General features: G+C 41.9%; 2 protein-coding genes across 4 annotated transcripts; both read right to left on the minus strand.

Moving 5' to 3' along the window:
* Positions 1-1,579: 1,579 nt before the first annotated feature.
* LOC104608624 (2-oxoglutarate-dependent dioxygenase 19-like) lies at positions 1,580-17,596 on the minus strand. Of its 3 annotated transcripts, XM_088890996.1 has the most exons (5): positions 17,226-17,596; positions 16,852-17,111; positions 16,375-16,702; positions 9,873-9,986; positions 1,580-1,868 (listed from the first exon to the last, which is right to left on the minus strand). In XM_088890996.1, the coding sequence occupies exons 1-4, from the start codon at positions 17,451-17,453 to the stop codon at positions 9,894-9,896; spliced, it is 909 nt and encodes a 302-aa protein (XP_088747122.1). In that variant the 5' UTR covers positions 17,454-17,596; the 3' UTR covers positions 1,580-1,868; positions 9,873-9,893. The 3 variants fall into 3 exon arrangements, with proteins under 3 accessions (XP_088747122.1, XP_088747117.1, XP_010272963.1); XM_088890991.1 differs by lacking the exons at positions 1,580-1,868; positions 9,873-9,986 and adding an exon at positions 12,049-12,455 and having other exon boundaries at positions 17,226-17,595; XM_010274661.3 differs by lacking the exons at positions 1,580-1,868; positions 9,873-9,986 and adding an exon at positions 12,049-12,455 and having other exon boundaries at positions 16,852-17,087; positions 17,226-17,592.
* LOC148803651 (uncharacterized) lies at positions 5,811-8,056 on the minus strand. Its single transcript, XM_088897044.1, has 4 exons — positions 7,659-8,056; positions 6,870-7,377; positions 6,411-6,548; positions 5,811-6,239 (listed from the first exon to the last, which is right to left on the minus strand). The coding sequence occupies exons 1-4, from the start codon at positions 8,054-8,056 to the stop codon at positions 5,811-5,813; spliced, it is 1,473 nt and encodes a 490-aa protein (XP_088753170.1).
* Positions 17,597-20,397: the final 2,801 nt, after the last annotated feature.

Below are 20,397 nucleotides of genomic sequence, written 5' to 3' on the forward strand. Positions count from 1 at the left end.
AGTCTAAAGCACTCTACTGAAAACTAGCTTCCAACACTATTTTATGAAAGCGATCAAACCAAGCTTGTGGAGCTTATTTAAGGCCACATAAAGATTACTTCAGTTTACACACCAACTAAGGATTGTCACAGTAACCGGGAGGTGGTTTCATATAAACTGTCTCCTGTAACTCTCCAAGGAGGAAGGCATTCTTAACGTCCATTTGATGAATTGTCCACTGTTTGAGGGCAGTAATGGATAGTAGCAAACAGACTATTGTCATTTGGCCACAGGTGCAAAAGTTTCATCATAGTTAATTCCATACTCTTGCTTGTAGCCTTGAGCAACCAGACGGGCCTTATATCTGTCCAGAGTACCATCAGATTTGAGTTTTACAGTGTTAACCCACTGACTACCAATTATGGAGGCATCTGGAGGAGGAGAGACAAGACCCCATGTGTCATTTTCCAATAAAGCTTGAACCTCTGAATCCATAGCTTCTTTCCAATGCTCAACTGCTACGGCCTAGTTGTAAGGCTTAGGAATATCTGTGGATGACAAAACAACTGAGAAGGAGATATGACTCGAAAAGAAGCCATAGCGATCAAGTGGACGAGAAATACGAGATGACTGACGCAAAGGAATAGATGAAGGTAAATCCACAGGAGAAGAATCTACACTTATAGTAATTGTGGATGGAGAGGAATGACTAGACATTGTTACTTGAGATGGAAGAGGCATAGACAATGGGCGAACTGGATGCTTCCTGAAGTACGTCTAAAGAGGCTGAAGAGAAGGAGAATCACCTATAGATCCAAAATCATGCAGAATAGAAATGGATGGTGCAGGTAATTTACAAATATATTCAAAGAATGAGAGATTCTCAAGAAATATGATATTACAAGAAATGCGCAACCGATGGACTTTGGGATCATAACAGAGAAACCCCTTGTGTTTCATACTATATCCCATGAAAGAACACATAGCTGATTGAGCTGTTAGTTTTGTGCGTTCATGGGGAGGAAGATGGACAAAACAAACACATCCGGAGACACGAAGAATGGATAGGTTTGGTGGACAATGAAATAAGGACTGATGAGGAGAAGAATTTCCAATGATAGTTGTAGGAAGACTATTGATGAGATGAACAACAGTGCGGGTCGCCTTTACCCAGAAGGTAAGGGGAGCATGTGAATCTTGTATCAAGGACCTCACCATACTAGCAATATGACAGTTCTTGCAATCCAATACTCCATCCTATTGAGGAGTATCAGGACAAGATCTTTGGGACTGAATGCCATGTTGTTTAAGATATGTTTGAAACTCACCATCCTCACCATCATAATACTCTCCCCCTAAATCTGACCTCAAAATATTTATGGTGCTTTTAAATTGTGTCATTACCATAGAATGAAAGTTCTTAAACATGGAGAAGACTTCTGATTTCTTTCGAAGAAAGTAAACCCATGTGTAACGAGTACAATCATCAATGAATAATACAAAGTACTTATAACCCAAGCATTAAATGGCTGGAGATGACCACACATCACTATGAATGAGATAAAAAGGTGTAGATGCATGTTCAGTAGAAGATGGAAAAGGTAAAATATGACTTATTATAGCAGCAAGTTATACAAGATTTATCAATATTCTTGATTGGAGAAGTATTCAAAGGCAAACAACCAGAGGAAAACAAATAATCCAAATTCTTAGCATGAGTGTGACCCACATCTATGCCATAAATGCCACATATTATTACATGAAAAAATAGAACTAGGAGAAACAGATAGAAAACAAGAATCCAGTGAAGATCTCTTAGTCTCGAATTCCAAAGCAAGTAGCCTCCCAAGCCTACACCCCTTCCCCTTTAGCTCCCCAGTGTGCTAGTCCTGAATGAAACAACCATCACGAGTAAATAAAACATTATTACCATCATCAACAAGTTGTCCAATAGATATTAAACTAGTAGTCAATTTAGGGACAAGGAAAGTTTTGGGAAGATGAAAGAGTTTGGTCTGAGAGGTGGATAGGAACAAATCATTACAACCATATACCGGTAAAGAATCATCATTGGCAGTAATAATATGGTTGTCAAAGGATTTAGGTTTAGGAGACTGACCAAAGGAGGCTCCAATCATGTGATTTGAAGCCTCTGAATCAATAATCCACATGTGGTACAAAGATGAACACAAAAATGCAAATTTACCAGCCATACCAAAAGCAGAAAAAACAGAATAAATAGCTAAAGACATAAGCTCACAGATCCTTTCTTCAGTCAGATTTCCCTGGGCATCTTATTTATGGGCTGATGATGAGGTGGCAACATTAGTAGAAGCAGATTTGGTTGAAGCTTGATAAGCCTTATGTTGTCCTTTATTAGGAGGCCTAGTTGGACATTCCACAATGATATGACCTTACTGTTTGCAATAAGTACAGAATTTCTTCTTCTTGTAGTGGGATGCCACATGACCAAATTCTTTGCATTCATAACACTGTAGGTTCGAGAAGTCTTTCTTACCCTTCTATTTGATGGCTAAGAATATAGTATCAATCCCATGTTCCTTCTTCTGATCAAGTGCAGATAAAGTGAGAAGACGTGTTTCATCCCGTAACAACTCTCCAAGAATTGCATCTAGTTCAGGGACTGGTTCTCTACTGAGAATGTTTATATTTAGTGAGATGCTTATTTATACACAACAATCTGTAAAAAGATCCCCAAAGTGAGCTAGTTTATATTTAGTCCAAAGGTTTATAAATCCTATATAGTATTCTTGAATCTGCTTCTCCCCTTAAACATAGGAGAAGATATCGATTTCGATCTGATGTTGCCTAGACATATTCGATTGCTGATATACCTTTTCTAGGTATTTGAACATGTCATGGGCAAATTTGAGACCTCTCATTGGGATACTGACATCCATTGAGATAGACCGAAGTATCCATGATGTAACCTGAGCAATTTTGGTTCTCCACTGTTTCAACCCTTTGACATAACTTGCATTAGGCATGGGAGTGGAACCGTCAATGTAACCCCACATGCCTTTCCCTTCAAAAAAGTACTGAAAATGAAATTTCCAGAGAGAATAGTTGCTTCCATCAAACTTGACGGAAATAAATTCACTCTTTTCTAAAGCCTTAAAGAATAGTAAATAAGTAAAGACAGATCTAGTCGAGCAACAAGGAAGTAATAAAGCTATGAGAATCAAAGAAACTAATAATAGAAGAAGAAAACCTGAAACGCAATACAGAAAAGGAAAGTCTAGGTGCAGCCACCCAGAATAAATGTATAAATCTCTCTCAAATCTTCTCAGATCTCAATGAAATTTTCAAAATATGATAAGAGAGCCTAGGCGAAACTTCCTTTCAAATCTCACTGCAAACTGAAGTTGTATGAGAGAGATCTAATAAAATCTCCCTCCATAGATGCACAAAACACAAAGAGCTGATCTCTGGATAGATCAAAACAATCCAAATTCAATTGGCAGTAACAACAGATGTCACACTGATCAAAAAGAGGAGAAAAGGATCAAAGAGCAGCCTGCTCTGATACCATGTCAGCTCAAGAAAGGATAAGAGAACAAAAGTCTAGATCTGTTAGGATTGATCAATCTAATCGAACCAACCCAGAAAAATGTATTTATATTAAACTTATGTGAATGGACAAGAATGTCCTCACAAAGAGAATGAAAAGGATCTGTACACTAAAGTACACACCTATTATAGTACAAGAAAGAAAAAAATAAAGTGCAGTATAATAGAATTACAAAACTACCCTTTAGTAGTTATTCTACAGAGAAGGGGAAAGTTGGTCAATGGGATTTTGGTTCTCATTGACCAAAAACCCTATGTTCTTTTTTCAGATTTATGTGGGAGTAGGGAAAGTTTATTTTTTTTGGTATCACTTACGTCGATAAATAACATTCCCACCTAAGGAGAAATTTCCAATACTTGAATGGGACAAAAATGCCCATTTTAATAATGAATTTTTATGGCTAAAATGGTCATTACATTATTTACTTGGGAAATAAAAGAACATGGATAAATACACTTACCCATGTAAGTGTTTCCCAGGAAAAACTTACGTAGGTAATTACATTTACTTGGATAAATAACTTACCAAAAAGGGAACGAGGCCTTAATGGAAATGTACATGATATGTCCCAGGAATTTGACACACAGTTCACAGACTCACAACAAAATCCAAACCACTAGTACTTCAACAGGGAACTGATATTCTTTCAGAAGAAAAGAAGATCACTAACAGTAGGTCGGTTCTTCGAGAGACTGCTAGCTCTCAGAATTCTGTACTCAGCAAAAGTCTGGCTTCTCCATCCCCTAAAGCCCCTTCTTATACACATCTTACAGTATAACTGCCTTCCATAATAAATGCCCAGCTGGCCGAAATATAAATGCCCCACTCTTCTTATTCCCAACTAACAAGCTATAAATGCTAAATGCCCTATACTCTTCCTATTCTCAACTGACAAGGTATAAATGCCATAAAAACTCTCCTTATTCCCTCCAACCATAAATTCCCCCATGTTAAATTATTTCCCCCCCTTGGCCGCCAATTGACATTTCCCCTTCCTGGTGTATGTAAAATTAATTGGGGGCCTATCATTACCCGCCGCCCAAAGTCTAACCTTGTCCTCAAAGTTGAAGGGAATTGGTCGCGAAGTAAGTCAAAAGGCTCCCATGAATCTTCAAAATCAGGCAGGTCCTGCCAATGGATAAGCACTTCCAAACCAGTAACTCCAGGCATAGTGGATGGACGCACCCCCCGAACGGCCGCAGGTTCCACCAGCATTTCCATATCAGTTGACAGAGTGGAAGGAATCATGGGAGAAGAGATAGATTGTCAATTGCCTTCTTGAGTTGCGAGACATGAAAAACAGGGTGAATCCTTGCCTCTGGAGGAAGTTGAAGTTTATAAGCGACAACACCAATTCTTTCCACAATAGCAAATGGTCCATAAAATCGAGGGGCAAGCTTTTCATTGGCTCGGTGAGCTAGAGACTGCTGAAGATAAGGTCGCACTCGTACATACACTGAATCCCCAACCTCAAAATTAACATCACGACGGTTCACATCAGCCGAGTCTTTCATCTTTTGTTGTGCCCGGTGTGGATGAGCACGCAACTCCCCGAGTATAGCATCTCGCTGAAGGAGAACAACTTCAACATCAGCATTAGCCGTAGAGCCAAGCTCATAGCGGATTAAGGGAGGAGGATCACGCCCATAAACCACCTTGAAAGGTGTCATGCCAGCAGCAGTGTGAAAAGAGGTATTATAGTTGTATTCTGCCCACGATATCTAAGAAGACCAACGAAAGGGGGAATCAGCTGCAAAGCACCTCAAATAATTCTCCAAATAGTGATTAACGACCTTTGACTATCCATCTGTCTGAGGATGGTAAGCTGAGCTACGATGCAATTCTAAACCCTGCAGGGTAAAAAGCTCACGCCAGAAGAAGCTCAAAAAGACCTTATCATGATCAGATACAATCAAGCGGGGAATGCCATGTAAACGGACTATGTTATGCAGGAAGGCTTGACCAACCGTGAGAGCTGAGAAGGGATGACTGAGAGGGATAAAATGGGCATACTTGGAGAGACGATCGACCACCACCATAATTGTATCAAACTCCTTTGATTTAGGAAGAGCCTCAATAAAGTCCATAGCAATATCTTCCCAGATTTATTCAGGTACGGGCAAAGGTTGTAAAAGGCCAGTAGGGGACATGGCTTCATATTTACTATGTTGACACACATCGCAGGCCTGCACAAACTCTTGGACAGAACGCCTTATCCCCCGCTAGTAAAATTCAGCTGCTATGCGCCTATATGTCTGGCGGATACCCGCGTGTCCTCCCACAACTCCCGAATGAAACTCCTTAAGAGGGGGACAAGTGGGGAAGAAGCTGGCAGAACCAATTTACCATGATAACGTAGGTGTTCTCCAACTAAAGAATAGGCAAGATAGGCAGTCGGATCCTGCTGTATGGTATGCTTGATGTTGGCCAGAAAAGGATCATCATCAACTTGCTCCTTAAGGTCATCAAAATCAAGAAAAATAGGTACTGTAAGCGAGTTTAAGTGCATTTTGGCAGGAACTCTGGATAGGGCGTCAGCCACGGTATTATCGACATCCAGTTTGTACTGAATCTCGAAGTCATAATTCATTAGCTTAAGAAGCCACTTATGATGCTCACCTTCGACAATCCGCTGCTTCAACAGATACTTGAGACTTCGCTGGTCGGTCTGAACAATAAAGCGTCTTCCAAGAAGATAGGGGCGTCATTTTTTAATAGCAAAGACAATGGCCATTAATTCCTTCTCGTAGATAGATTTTGACTGTGCCGACGGGCTAAGCTTGTGGCTATAAAAAGCTATAGGCTGATTATTCTGCATTAATACCGCCTCGAGACCTACCCCGAATACATCTGTCTCGATCAAGAAGGGCTGGGAAAAATCTGGAAGGGCCAACACTGGTATGGTAGTCATAGCCCGTTTCAACTCCTGAAATGCATTCTCAACCTCCACATTCCATGAGAAAGCATCCTTTTTAAGCTGCTACGTCAATGGCCATGCTATTTTACTATAGTTATGCACAAAACTAAGATAATAGCCTGTAAGTCCCAAAAAACCGCAAAGAGCTTTAAGTGAAGATGGTTGAGGCCAGTCAATCATGGCCTGGATTTTAGAAGGATCGGCAGAAACACCAGCCACGCTAATAATATGACCCAGGTACTCAATGCTAGACTGAGCAAAGATACATTTCTTTGAGTTGGCAAAGAGACGGTGGGCGCGCAACACAGAGAAGACCTATTAGAGGTGATCCAAATGGGCAGCTTCGGAAGCACTGTAAACTAGAATATCATCAAAAAATACCAGCACAAAGCGATGGAGGAAATCATAGAATACAGTACTCATTAATGACTGAAAGGTCAAGGGTGCATTGGTGAGACCGAAGAGCATGACAAGGAATTCGTAATGGCCCTCGTGGGCGCGAAATGCAGTCTTGGGAATGTCCTCACTACGGACCCGAATCTGGTGGTAGCCTGATTTAAGATCAATTTTGCTAAAAATAGAAGCACCATGGAGCTCATCGAGAAGTTCTTCGATGACCAGAATGGGGAACTTATCCGGAACCGTAGCATGGTTAAGGGCTCTGTAATCCACACAAAAACGCCAACTTTCGTCTTTCTTTTTGACTAAAAGGACCGAGCTTGAGTAGGGGCTTGTACTTAGTTGAATAATACCCGCAGCTAGCATCTCAGAGACAAGACGTTCAATCTCATCTTTATGGAATTGAGGATATTTGTAAGGACAAATAGAGATAGGAAAGGTGCTTTCCTGTAAGACAATAGCATGTTCCGTAGCCCGTGCAGGGGTAAGCCTGTAGGCATGTCAAAAATATCTTTGAACTCATCTAGTAAGGCGGAGATTGGCGGGGATGTAGGCAAGACAGAGTTCAGCGGAGGATCCACTATCTGCAATTGTTTTAATTCTATCAAAACCCCTTGTCCCTCATATTGTAAGTTGCGCATCATGGCATGCAAAGATACCTAAGAGGAATTGAGAGAAGGGTCGCCCTGCAACTTTACCCGGACACCTCCCAAATTGAGCTTCATAGACATGTTGCCCCAATTCATCACCGAGTCCCCGAGGGATGCTAACCAAGGAAATCCAAGAATGACATCCGTAGAACCCAACTTTAAGGGAAAGAGATCAGCAATGACATCCAATTTAGGTAAGTTGAGGCAAACCTGACGACAGACTCCAGAAGTTCTCACCTCATCACCATTTCCCATCTGAACTCCAAATTCGTGTGTAGGGGTGCGGGGTAATTCCAATTCTTCCACTAAAGTTGCAGAGATAAAGTTGTGGGATGCACCCGAGTCTACCAATATGACCACCTCACGTGACAAAATGCATCCACGCACCTTAAGGGAATTTGCCGCACACAACCCAACAAGAGACGAGACACAAAGTGCAGCTGATTTTGGAGCCGGAGCAATTTCAGTGTCCCTGGAAGTGCAGTCCCAATTAGGCGCATCAAAATCAAATTCCTCCATGTCATCTTGAACCCATAAAACCTAAAGTGATTTTTTAGCACAACGATGTCCCGGGCTGTATTTCTTGTCGCAATGAAAGCATAGACCCTTTGGTCATTTCTGCTGCATCTCTTTGTCGGTCATCTTTTTGAAAGCAGAAGGTGGGGCCTTAATAATAGGGGCTGATGCAGGAGAAGGAGGGATTGCGGCTCGTGTAGGTCGGGTGACAGCAGAAGTAGTCACTTACGAAGCCCGTGAGTTAAAGTGGGTTCCAGAGATGGACATTGTGGCTCCACGAGGATATGAACTGGATTGATAGGCCCATAAGGCCTGATTCTTTTCCTTAATTTTCTAGGCTGCAACCATTTTTCTAATCAGCTCAACGAGTTCCATCTGTCGGAGTTCGGCCTGGATATATGGGCGCAACCCATTCACAAAGGCTGCTTCAAGGACTGATTCTGGTAGGTCACGTAAGGGGGAAGAAAGCACCTCGAAATGGCGACAATATTCCTTGACAGTAGTAGATTGACGTAATGATAGAAGCTGCTCCTACAAGTTTCCCTCCTGAGTTTATCGGAAACGTTCAAGGAGGAGTTCCTTGAATTCTGCCCAACTACGAAAGGGTCGTCGACCATCCTCCCAATAATACCACGCCAGTGCATCACCCTCTAAACAGACCACTGCCGCCCGCAGACATTCTGCCGAAAGCAAGCCATTAATCTCAAAATAGTGCTCCGCGCGAAAAAGCCAGCCATCTGGATTTTCCCCATAAAAAATAGGCAGCTCCCACTTCCTTGGAAGTGAATCAGAAGTATGTTCCGGGACTGTCATTGAAGGGGACGTCGGGAAGGCTGCACCCTTCCCTTTGTCAGCCGCACGACTAGATGTGGATATAGGAGGAACATTGTCAGTTGTAGACAAAGGAGCTGACAAGGACTGTTGCTGCAGCAACAGATCAAAATGCCTTACCAAGTCTTGAACGCCTCCTTCCAGGGATGTGATCTTCAATAATCCAGTTGTTATCTCATCACGCAAGCCATCCACTTCAGAATGCAGAGAAGTCAAGCGTTCTTCGAAGCCCTCCACCTGCAATGCCACTTCCTTAGCTGTCACCATGGCCGAAGAAAAACCTGGCTCTGATACCACTGATATGTCCTAGGAATTTGATACGCAGTTCACAGACTCACAACAGAATCCAAACCACTAGTACTTTAATAGGGAACTGATATTCTTTCAGAAGAAAAGAGGATCACTTACAGTAGGTCGGTTCTTCGAGAGACCGTCGGCTCTCCCAAGCACCCTCAGAATTCTGTACTCAGCAAAAGTCTGGCTTCTCCATCCCCCAAAGCCCCTTCTTATACACATCTTACAGCATAACTGCCTTACGTAATAAATGCCCCCGAAATATAAATGCCCCACTCTTCTTATAAATGCCATAAAAACTCTCCCTATTCCCTCCAGTCATAAATTCCCCCATGTACAATTATTTCCCCGCCTTGGCCGCCTGCTAACCTTTCCCATTCCTGGTGTATGTAAAATTAATTGGGGCCTATCAGTACATTAGGTAGGGTTAGAGACAAGGTGGTCCTTTTCTAGCTGGCATTAATTGTCAATAGCAGCTTCATTCAGAAAATCCCTAGTCCAAAAGGGAGATGACCCGTTTTCAGGTATTTTGAAAATCTGAAACTGTTGGCACCGTTGAACCTACACTTCGTCTAGGAGAATGTCTGGATTCAGTGCATATGTGCCAAAACAAGCACCAATATAGGTTTTATGGTAACAACAAAAAGCAAACAGAAAACAAAGACAGAATATTTACTCGGTTCAAACAAATTACCTTATATTTTCTTTTATTTATTTACTGAGGAATGGGTGGTGAGATGGGTGCGCGTGAGATCCAATGGCCATACCACAGAGAACCTAACCTGTGGTTCCGCGAGATGTGATACCCCTGTGTCATCCAAAAAAAAGAAAAAAATTGGGAAAAGAAAATATGATATTAGATAGAATTGGCCCATTTTAATACAGTCACGTTATTGGTCCCGTTTTAATACAGTCACATGATTACGGCTGTATTTTTTGGTTAATGTCGAATTTTAAAATGCTATTATTTATTCAGTATTTGAACTTTAAAAAGGTATTAATCTAATTAATTGACATGTTGATATGTGAAAAGATACAAATACTTTTGGAAAAAGTAAGGAGGCACTCGATACAGAATTCTGAATTCCAGCCCTCCCCTACAAGTAGCCCTGTCCCCCCTATAAACCACATCCTACCCGTGAATTTAACATTAATTCACGGTCAGGATGCATTCCACTTGTACTTTGAGCCTAATAAATTCTAAATTAGGCTGATTTGTACTTCTCCCAATACTTTTTGGATGTACATAGTGAGACTGAAATGACTGCATCCTTGAAGAATGATAAGAAAATTAAATGATTTATTTTACCCCGTTAACATTATTTGAAATAATCCTATATACTAATGCTTTTCTACAATCATTGTTCTCGGCATACCATGTGATTATAGTATTGTAGGAGATCAGATCTCTCTGAAGCATTTCCTCGAACAATATTACAGATTTACAGCCTCTTCGTTAAAACTAAACTTCAAAAATAGAAATTAGTAAGTCCTAACACAAATTGTAAACCAAGTGAGCGATTTCGTCAAAGAATTGGAATTAGAGAGCATAAGTCATAAGATGGGTCCATGTGCCCATATATGATGGTAACAGCAGGACAGAAGACATGTTAGATTTCTAATTGAGCAAGTGGAAATGGACTAGATGGACTTCTAGAAATGGACCAAAGGTGGATTTGTCATAGAAAAAGCATCCTTAATTCAATTTGGATATTTGACCTGGTTATGAAGCGTGCAAGGAAATTTCTATCATCATTGTCATAATGAAGATTTCAAGAGTTGAACTTCTTCAGTGGTCAATCGGTCAACACGCAACCAATACCCTTTCCTCCTCTTCATATATAAATCTAAGAAGCAGGAACACGCAGCCAGCATAAAGCATGACATGGAACAGAAGACGATATGGGATCTCTCATCCATATTGATGCTCTTTCTTCATTGACTTCACCGAGCTTCCTCTTGACTAGACTTGTTAATGGATTGGGCCGGGCTTTGCCTCTTAATCAATAAAAAATGTTCAGGCCCGAGCCTGATTTACACATAAAATGTTTTATTTTTTGTGTAATTTAATAAATTAATATATTATTTCATATTTTCTGATTAGTAAATTAATATTTGATAATAATTTAATAAATAAATACATTATATATATATTTATTTTATTAAATATAAATAATGTATATTTCTATTATATATAATAGAATCAGGCCAGATTTATTTGAAAAAGCCCAAATCCGAGGGTCTGAAATTTTGTCTAAGCCTGAAAAATATTGGGCCAGGCCGGACTGGTCTATTAGGCTACTCAGCCCATGAACAGATTTAGTCTAGACCCATCTAAAAGGGAAAGGTTTCCTTACCCTTTCCTTCCCTTCCTTTCCTTACCTTTTCCTTCAAACCAAACATAACCTAAACCTAAAGTTACAGCTTCATAGATGGAATCCACAAGCTCTGGGTGTATCCTATAGACATGCCCTATAAACCAGACAGTAACACCAAGCCTCGTATGGAGATACACATCCTAGTAAGCAATTCAAAGCCCTTACCTCAGCAGCTTATATAATTAGTTTGCAAATTTTTCATACATTAATGTACCAAGCGGCACAAGTGCAGTTTCCGTTTGAATGTCATCCACGACATCGATGCCGGGAAGCTGAAGGTGTTCATCGATGCTACTCTGAAATTAGAGGTGCATGACCGTGGAGGAGAGCCTTATTATTTCAATAAAATGTGGGGTTTACGCACAGGATGGTTCTTCCAACTACATGGAGTCGAATCAAGCTCTTCAAAATGTGACCGCCAGCTGGTGATTTGCACAGCATGTAATAAATAAAGGGTAATTTTATGAATTATAATCATCTTGAGGAAGAAGATGATGAACAGTATTTTATTTTTAAGAATAATTTTAACATTTTGAAAAATTTTAAATCTCTCACATAATGTCAAGTGATATACATAACTGACGGTTCATTAAGAATAATTACTAGATTGTCACGCTTTGAAAATTCTGATACTGAATTATCACATTTTAATTCAAAACTCGAACACGGTCTAAGCATGATTTCCCGTCCAGTTGATTGCTTTGTTGAAGTTGAATGTATTCTTTATATTTTATCCCACGGTATGCTGGTGGATGGTTTTCACAGTCTACAAGATGTGCAGCCGGAGTCACAACTGTTTCCAGAAATGGGCCATGTGCAAGGGCTAGTGATATCCTTGTGGCATTGTTGTTGACGACCACCCGATGCAGCACGCTCTTGTATTTCCCATTGCTTACTATCTAAATATACAACAACACAATTTCTATAAATTAATAATAATAATCAGATCTCAATCACCAAACAACACGGCCACTGTCAGTCATTCTTTAACATGCCAAACTTGTATAGTTTGCTTTGCTTCATTTTAATCTTCGCGCATTTATGAAAGCTCAAACTTATTTGAAGACTGATCTAACCGGTCACGTATCATTTTTTGGCTAAGTACCTTGTCAATTCGTCTGCTCCCAAGTGGCTTGTGACTCAGGGGCTGAAGTGGAGCTCCCTAGCGTAGCGCAACCCAACTGCTCCCTGTAGGAGGTGATCTGGCTACCAGCAGCAACGGGAACTGAACCGACTGCTTCCTGCTGGAGATGATCTGCTCATCTCTATAGGCAGTAGGAACTGAGGGACGTGCACGAACTAAATCAGAGAACCCAGGGGTGTTTACCCGGCGAGGTCACTCCGATGGCTAAGTCAGCACTTAGTAGCGAGCTGAAAATGATATAAGAGAATGAGAGAGCTAGAGAGCAGGGGTTACCATCCCCCCTCGCCCCTGAGGGTGAAGCCTTTATATACTAGAGTCCTCGCGGGTTTGGAGGAGCAGTTCCTGGATTCCCACTGTGACGGGACCTATTTTCGTGTTAGGTGGGGATAAAGCCACCAACTGGTAAGGTAGCCCATTTCCGCCTAAGTCAGGTAGTGGGTGAGCTAATATAGCCGTTACAAGTCACAATCCCGTAAAACACAGGGTACGGTGGTGAGCTCCTTGGGGTTGTCAGGTTGGCACGTGGGCCAGGCCACTAGGTCGTGCCTGGGCCAGGCCGACAGGTCGCGCCTATGCCAGGCTACATGATGGTGAGCTGCCTGTGGCGAGCTGCCTAGTGGTGAGATGCCTGTGGCGAGCTGCCTGGTGGCGAGCTGCCTAGTTGTCAAGAGGCAGCACTTAGTTGTCATGAGGTGCCAGGTGTCATAATGTCATTAGAGAGCCAAATCCGCCCTCATCATTTGCCCCCCACTCCCGAGCTGAAGATAACTCGGCGAAGGGAGTAGATTTCTCCTTTTGGCCCATAATTTGACGAGCTCGTAAGCGCTGATTCAATTTCTTAGGCTCTGGGGGCGACTCGCAGTCCACTCCTGGACTTTGCCCATGCCGAAGAGGCGACTGGGTCTTATGCAATATTGTGGCTCTTAGGCTTCAGAGAGCGACTCGTAGTCCACTCCTGAACTTTGCCCATGCTGAAGAGGCGAATGGATCTTATGCAGTAGTGTGGCCCTTAGGCTTCGGGGAGCGACTCGTAGTCCACTCCTGAACTTTTCCCATGCCGAAGAGGTGAATGGGTCTTAAGCAGTAGTAGAGCCCTTAGGCTTTGGGAGCGACTCATAGTCCACTCTTAAACTTTGCCCATGCCGAAGAGGTGAATGGGTCTTAAGCAGTAGTACAACCCTTAGGCTTTGGGAGCGACTCATAGTCCACTCCCAAACATTGCCCATGCCGAAGAGGCGAATGGGTCTTAAGTAGTATCAAGCTGCCTGTGAGGTGCTGGGCTGATCAGGTGCCAAGCTACGTGTGAGGTGCTGGGCTGATCAGGTGCCAAGCTGCCTGTGAGGTGCTGGGCTGATCAGGTGTCGAGCTGCCTGTGAGGTGCTGGGCTGATCAGGTGCCGAGCTTCCTGTGAGGTGCTGGGCCGATCAGGTGCCGAGCTGCCTTTGAGGTGCTGGGCTGATCAGGTGCCGAGCTGCCTGTGAGGTGCTGGGCTGATTAGGTGCCGAGCTGCCTGTGAGGTGCTGGGTCGATCAGGTGCCAAGCTGCCTGTGAGGTCGGTATTTTAGCCCTTAGGGTATGGGGCGACTCGTAGTCCACTCTTGAACTTTGCCCATGCCGAAAAGGCGAATGGGTCTTATGCAGGTGTTGAGGTCAATTGTTAGCTTGGCCTTTGGTCTTCTGGGGGTAAGGAAGTCTTTTATCAGTCCATCAGTTCGCGCTTGGGCCAGGCCGCCAGGTCGGCGCCCGTGCCAGGTCGTGCCAGGCCACGGTCGCGCATGGCTTCCAGGCCACGCGCAGGCTGCGCGCAAGCCACGCCAAGCCGCCAGGCCATGCGCAGGCGGGCGTCTTATAGCTATGAAGCGAGAGCTTCAGTTTTTTTGAGTTCATAAAAAATGGAAACTATAAAGCGAGAGCTTCAGTTTCTAAAAAGCGAGGGCTTAGATTTCTAGGAGAAGAGGACATAGCTTTTTGTAGGATGAGAACTCAGCTCTTTGTAAGACGAGAATTCAACTCTTTGTAGGATGAGAACTTAGCTTTTTGTAGCGTGTTCCCACAAACGGTGTCAATTGATGTAACCGTTTCCAGTCACGTATCAGTTTTTGACTAAGTACCTCATCAGCTCGTCTGCTCCCAAGTGGCCTGTGACTCAAGGGCTGAAGTGGAGCTCCCCCTAGCGTAGCGCAACCCAGCTGCTCCCAGCAAGAGGTGATCTGGCTACCAGCAGCGACGGGAACTGAACCGGCTGCTTCCTGCTGGAGATGATCTGCTCATCTCTGTAGGCGGTGGGAACTGAGGGACCTACACGAACTAAATCAGAGAACCCGGGGGTGTTTACCCGGTGAGTTCACTATGATGGCTAAGTCAGCACTTAGTAGCGAGCTGAAAATGATATAAAAGAATGAGAGAGTTAGAGAGAAGGGGTTACCATCCCCCCTCGCCCCTAGGGGGTGAGGCCTTTATATATTAGAGTCCTCGCGGGTTTGGTGGAACAGTTCCTGGATTCCTGCTGTGATGGGACCTGTTTTCGTGTTAGGTTGGGATAAAGCCACCAACTAGTAAGGTTGCCAATTTCCGCCTAAGTCGGGGAGTGGGTGAGCTAATATAGCCATTACAAGTTACAATCCCGTAAAATGCGGGGTACGGTGGTGAGCTCCTCGGGGTTGTCAGGTTGGTGCGTGGGCTAGGCCACCAGGTCGCGCCTGGGCTAGGCCGCTAGCTCTCATGCTAGGGCCAGGTTGCGCCAGGGCCAGGCTGCCAGCTCGTGCCAAGGCCAGGTCGCACCAGGGACAGGCTACCAGGTCGCGCCTGTGCCAGGTGACGAGCTGCCTAGTTGTCAAGCTCGTGCCTATAGCGAGCTACCTAGTGGTGAACTGCCTGGTGACGAGCTGACTAGTTGTCAAGAGGCTGCACTTAATTGTCATGAGGTGCCAGATGTCATAATGTCATTGGAGGGCCAAATCCGTTCTCATCAAGGACCATTAATTTTTCCTCCTTTCTATGCGAGGAGAGGAGACCCTAATGCCAATGCATGCTATATATACGTACGTGGTTGAATAATCGGCAACAACAGTTCCTAATATCAAATTAACTAAAAAATAATGCAGTAGTACAGAAGTTGAACGACTTTTTAAATATTGGATCATACATGAAAATTAATAAACAAAGTTAAGCACGTAAAATTACAGGTAATGTGGTTCATACGATTTTAGGCTGCTTGTACATCAGATATGGAAACTTGTACCTATTATAACCGGAACACCTTTGTCTAGCTATGAATCTTTCGATTAGGATAAACTTAAAATCATTAAGCTCCACCCTTTCACCGACGGTACATGAGATTTGGTTACTATAAGAGAGCCTATGATAAAGTAAACCATTGCACTGTGTAATTAACAAATTAACTAGACTGCTTCTCGATTATGAATAGGACTCAGCTGAGGTGAAGGGGTATACTTGATTTTATCAAATTAAGCAAAGTGATCGACCCAATCAACAAGTGATGCCAATTAGAAATCAAGAAATTAATTAACTGTTATACACACCTAATTAATTAATTATAACTGCTGGAAATAATAAGCTAGCAGCTGGGACGTCAAACAGAAAGCAACCAGCAAAGTGATATAATTAAGATATATGAAGGAATAATTGGGAGATCAATGTGAATGTGCAGTTACCTCGATGTGATCCCCGGTATTAACGAGGAAAGAGTTGGGGAGAGCATTCACATGGACCCACTTTCCTTTGTGTTGGACTTGGAGGCCATCAACGTGGTTCTGTATTAGGAGGGTCAAGAGGCCATGATCAGAATGACAAGGCAGTCCCATTGTAAGTTGGGGCTGGGGGCACCGAGGGTAGATATTGGCAATCAGGATCTGGAACCCAGACTCAAGTTGAAGTGTTGTGTCCATGTACCATTCCTCCAATCCCAAGCTTTGGGATATCCCTCTCAGTAATTCCCTAGCCACTTCCCTTGTTCTCTTGCAATATTCTAAAGATATCTCCCTGCGCAAATATTATACATGCATCCAACAATATCGATCGGTGATGAACTGATTCCATCTATTCTATATATAGCTAGCAACGCCCATTGGCTAACTCAATCAGCTTATATTATATTATAAAAAGAAAATAATTAATAATAAGTAGAATACCTGAACTCGGGGGGTTTGTCGGGGGAATGAAATTGAGGATGTACAAAGACCTTGAGAAAGTCCCTCCAGAACAAAACCTTCTCCACCGACGTATTAAAACTCGTCCCGCACCTAATGGGATCCAATACGTGCTTTCCGGCATACTCTTGCTTCTCCTCCTCCGTCAGATCAAAGAAACTTTGGCAACCCCTCAGCATCTCTTCCCTTAGAGTCTCCGGCACGCCGTGGTTTACTACCTGTTGTGTGATGAGTCGAACTAGCTATTTCAAATTTCAATCAATCATGTATTTATACTTTTGAAAGACTAAAGAAATTAAGGGGAATAGCTAGGTTGCGAGTTGCGATTGATGATATGATCTATTCTACATACATACCATGAAGAAGCCCCATTCTTGGCATGCCTTGCCAAGGTCTCGTATGGTACTGGACCGTTGCTCAGGCGTTCCGGATTTGAGAAGGGAAAAATCAATGGTTGGAATCACTTCTTCCGCTTCGGCTACGACTTGATCATCATCATCATCACCGGTACTGGTGCAGAAGATGTAGTTGGAAGGGATGGTGGTAAGGTTTCCTGATTCAGCAAATTCCTTGAGGAAACCCATCTCAGAGTCAGTACAGTCAGGTTATGGCCTCGTGGGGAAGACAGATAGATAAACGATTGAGAACAATGGGGTCCGGATCTACTGCACATCTTTCCGTACATGCCAGTCAGGTAACGTGAACCACAATCTTATCCCCAGTTTCAAACGTCCTCCACTGTCCGCTTTTAATATATTAAATTTTATAACAAATAAAAATATGGGTTAAAATTTTCTTATTCATCTTTAGCTGTGTTTGGTGATTAAAGTGATTGTTAAAAGAATTATTTTTTGGAATTACTTGTTTTAACAATCATTTAAGACTTTTTTGGTGATTCATTTACCAAATCATTTATTATATTTTTGGGAAAATTCCTGATCAGTACTCGTATACTTTGGCTCAAGTGACAATTTGGTTTTAAAATATGACAATCCAGTACCCAAACTTTTAAAATATGACAATCCAGTACCCAAACTTTCAAAACATAACAATTCAATACCTATTGTCAATGAGTGACATTTGAAAAGTAAAAAATGCCCTTCAAATGCCGTATAATTCTCTTTATCAACCATCCAAACGTTGACAAAAAACTGAAGAGTCCCAAATCCTAGCCTCTTCTATTCAAAAAAGTTGGTAATTGTTTAGAAGAATCTAGAATTTGGGACTGTTCATTTTTTCGTCAATGTTTGGATAGTTGATAAACAAAATTAGATGGCACTCTTAGGGCATTTTTGACTTTTCAAATGTCACTTAACTGCTGATTAATGGACTGGTTAACGACAGGTACTAGATTGTCACATTTTGAAAGTTCGGGTACTGGATTGTCACATTTTAAAAGTTTAGATACTGAATTGTCACATTTTAAAAGTTTGGATACTGAATTGTCACATTTTAAAAGTTTGGATATTGAATTGTCACATTCTAAAGTTCGAAGACCAATTTGTCACTTGAGCCAAAGTACAGGTTACTGATCAGGAATTTTCCCTATGTTTTTTAAGTATGCACTGGGGTGGAGATGTTTGGTAAACTACTTTCCCGAGAAGTGCCTATATTGACACAAATGACAATTTTATCCCTCACTTCACTTATACATATAAATAATGCTTTTCACATATTATACTATACATTTCAATAAAAAATCGCCACATCATGACACTTGAGAGCCCACGTGGGCCCATACATGGAGCGCCATGTGGACCCAAATAATAATAATAATAATAATAATAATAATAATAACAAATAATAAATAATAATAATTTAGCAAGTACTTTCAAAGCACAATTTTCACAGAATACTTATAGAAAGTGCTTTCAAGGCATAGTTTTCACAAAATATTCCTAGAAAGTGCTTTTAATGCACAATTTTCACAAAATACTTCTAGAAAGCACTTTTAAGGTGCAATTTTCACAAAATACTTCTAGAAAGCATTTTTAAGGCACAATTTTCACAAAAAAAAATAAACTTTCAATAAGTGCTTTTAAGGCACAATTTTCACAAAATACTTTCAGAAAGCACTTTCAAGGCGCAATTTTCACAAAATACTTCTAGAAAGCACTTTTAAGGCACAATTTTCACAAAATACTTCTAGAAAGCATTTTTAAGGTGCAATTTGCACAAAAAACTTCTAGTAAATGCTTTTAAGGTGTAGATTTTACAAAATACTTTTAAAAAGCACTTTCAAGGCGTAATTTTCATGAAATACTTTCAAAAAGTGCTTTTAAGGCGTAGTTTTCACAAAATACTTCCAGAAATTGCTTTTAAGGCGCAGTTTTCACAAAATACTTCTAGAAAGCACTTTCAATGCACAATTTTCACAATATACTTCTATAAAGCACTTTCAAGGTACAATTTTCACAAAATACTTCTAGAAAGCACTTTTAAGGTACAACTTTCACAAAATATTTCTAGAAAGTGCTTTTAAGGCATAATTTTCACAAAATACTTCTACAAAACATTTTTAAGTCATAGTTTTTACAAAATACTTCTAGAAAGTGTAATTAAAGAGCAGTTTTCACAAACTAATTCCATGTCCATGTTCATTTAATGTGTCCTAAAGTAACATAAAAGTGCGGATATTTGTAAAATTGCATTCCACTTGGACATGTACAACATGCCCAGTGTAATTACTCCAACTAGCAAGACACACGTGGATGCCCAATGCACATAAGTTAATTTGGATGCATCATTCTTACCGGACGGCTCAATAGTTGAAGAATCATGTAAAGCCATGAAATGGCGGAATTGACAATTTGCTTCTTTGTATGTTTTATATGAGCAAAACACTGCACCATTGTACCGGTGGACCTGCAAGTTGCATTTGGCCCAAGTATCATATATATACTTGGTGTAGGAGAGGTAAGAGTTGGGTGTAGGTGGTCTCTTTGAAAGACAAAGAGAGGCCTGTGAATAGGGGGATGAGATCTCCAAGTTAAGGATGTAAGAATGGAGGAAATGGAGAGAGAGAGAGAGAACTCGGGGCTGCCAGATGACAAAATGCTAAGGATTCGATGATTCTCAATACGAAGAGGGCCCTATTTATGGGGGAGGTCCTGAGATCCTAAAAGGTAGGAGATAAAGACATCCACATCGTATCGTGAAAAGGAATATTGGATCCGCTGTCAATTATTAAGTGCATTACTGGGGTCTCGCCACGTTTCACATAAGGATTTTCTTGAGGATCGGCTTTCCTTTTCCCCAAGATCCTGCATTACTCACGTGTGCTGCTTCCTTTCGTGCACTTTGTTTTAACCAACATGGTGTTTAATAACCTTACCGCTTGGCGGGTGGCGTCACGTTAACCCTACGTGGCATCTCGCAACATCTTTCAATGGTATGCGTTCCACGTGGCTATAGTTCCATGCGTGCCTCGCCATAAGCTCGGCCCGAGTTCGTCCGAACCCGAGTCACGGGCAAGTTCGCACGCCTTAGCAGGCGTAGCAAGTGGGCTTGGGAGCTCTCAGAAGGGTT

This window comes from Nelumbo nucifera, chromosome 1, assembly GCF_055504915.1.
Source record: "Nelumbo nucifera cultivar China Antique chromosome 1, China Antique-T2T, whole genome shotgun sequence".
In the NCBI taxonomy this organism is placed as follows: domain Eukaryota; kingdom Viridiplantae; phylum Streptophyta; class Magnoliopsida; order Proteales; family Nelumbonaceae; genus Nelumbo; species Nelumbo nucifera.

Bases quoted from the DNA above. Each gene is read 5' to 3' on its own strand.
- LOC148803651 (XM_088897044.1), bottom strand. From the start codon at position 8,056: ATGGAGGAATTTGATTTTGATGCGCCTAATTGGGACTGCACTTCCAGG. The intron at 6,549-6,869 runs GTATTTTTTGAT...TTGACGTAGCAG, and splicing joins TCCTCCATCGCTTTGTGCTG to CTTAAAAAGGATGCTTTCTC. The intron at 6,240-6,410 runs GTAGGTCTCGAG...TTTATTGTTCAG, and splicing joins TCGAGACAGATGTATTCGGG to ACCGACCAGCGAAGTCTCAA.
- LOC104608624 (XM_088890991.1), bottom strand. From the start codon at position 17,453: ATGGGTTTCCTCAAGGAATTTGCTGAATCAGGAAACCTTACCACCATC. The intron at 17,112-17,225 runs GTATGTATGTAG...AATTTGAAATAG, and splicing joins AAGAATGGGGCTTCTTCATG to CTAGTTCGACTCATCACACA. The intron at 16,703-16,851 runs GTATTCTACTTA...ATATTTGCGCAG, and splicing joins GACAAACCCCCCGAGTTCAG to GGAGATATCTTTAGAATATT.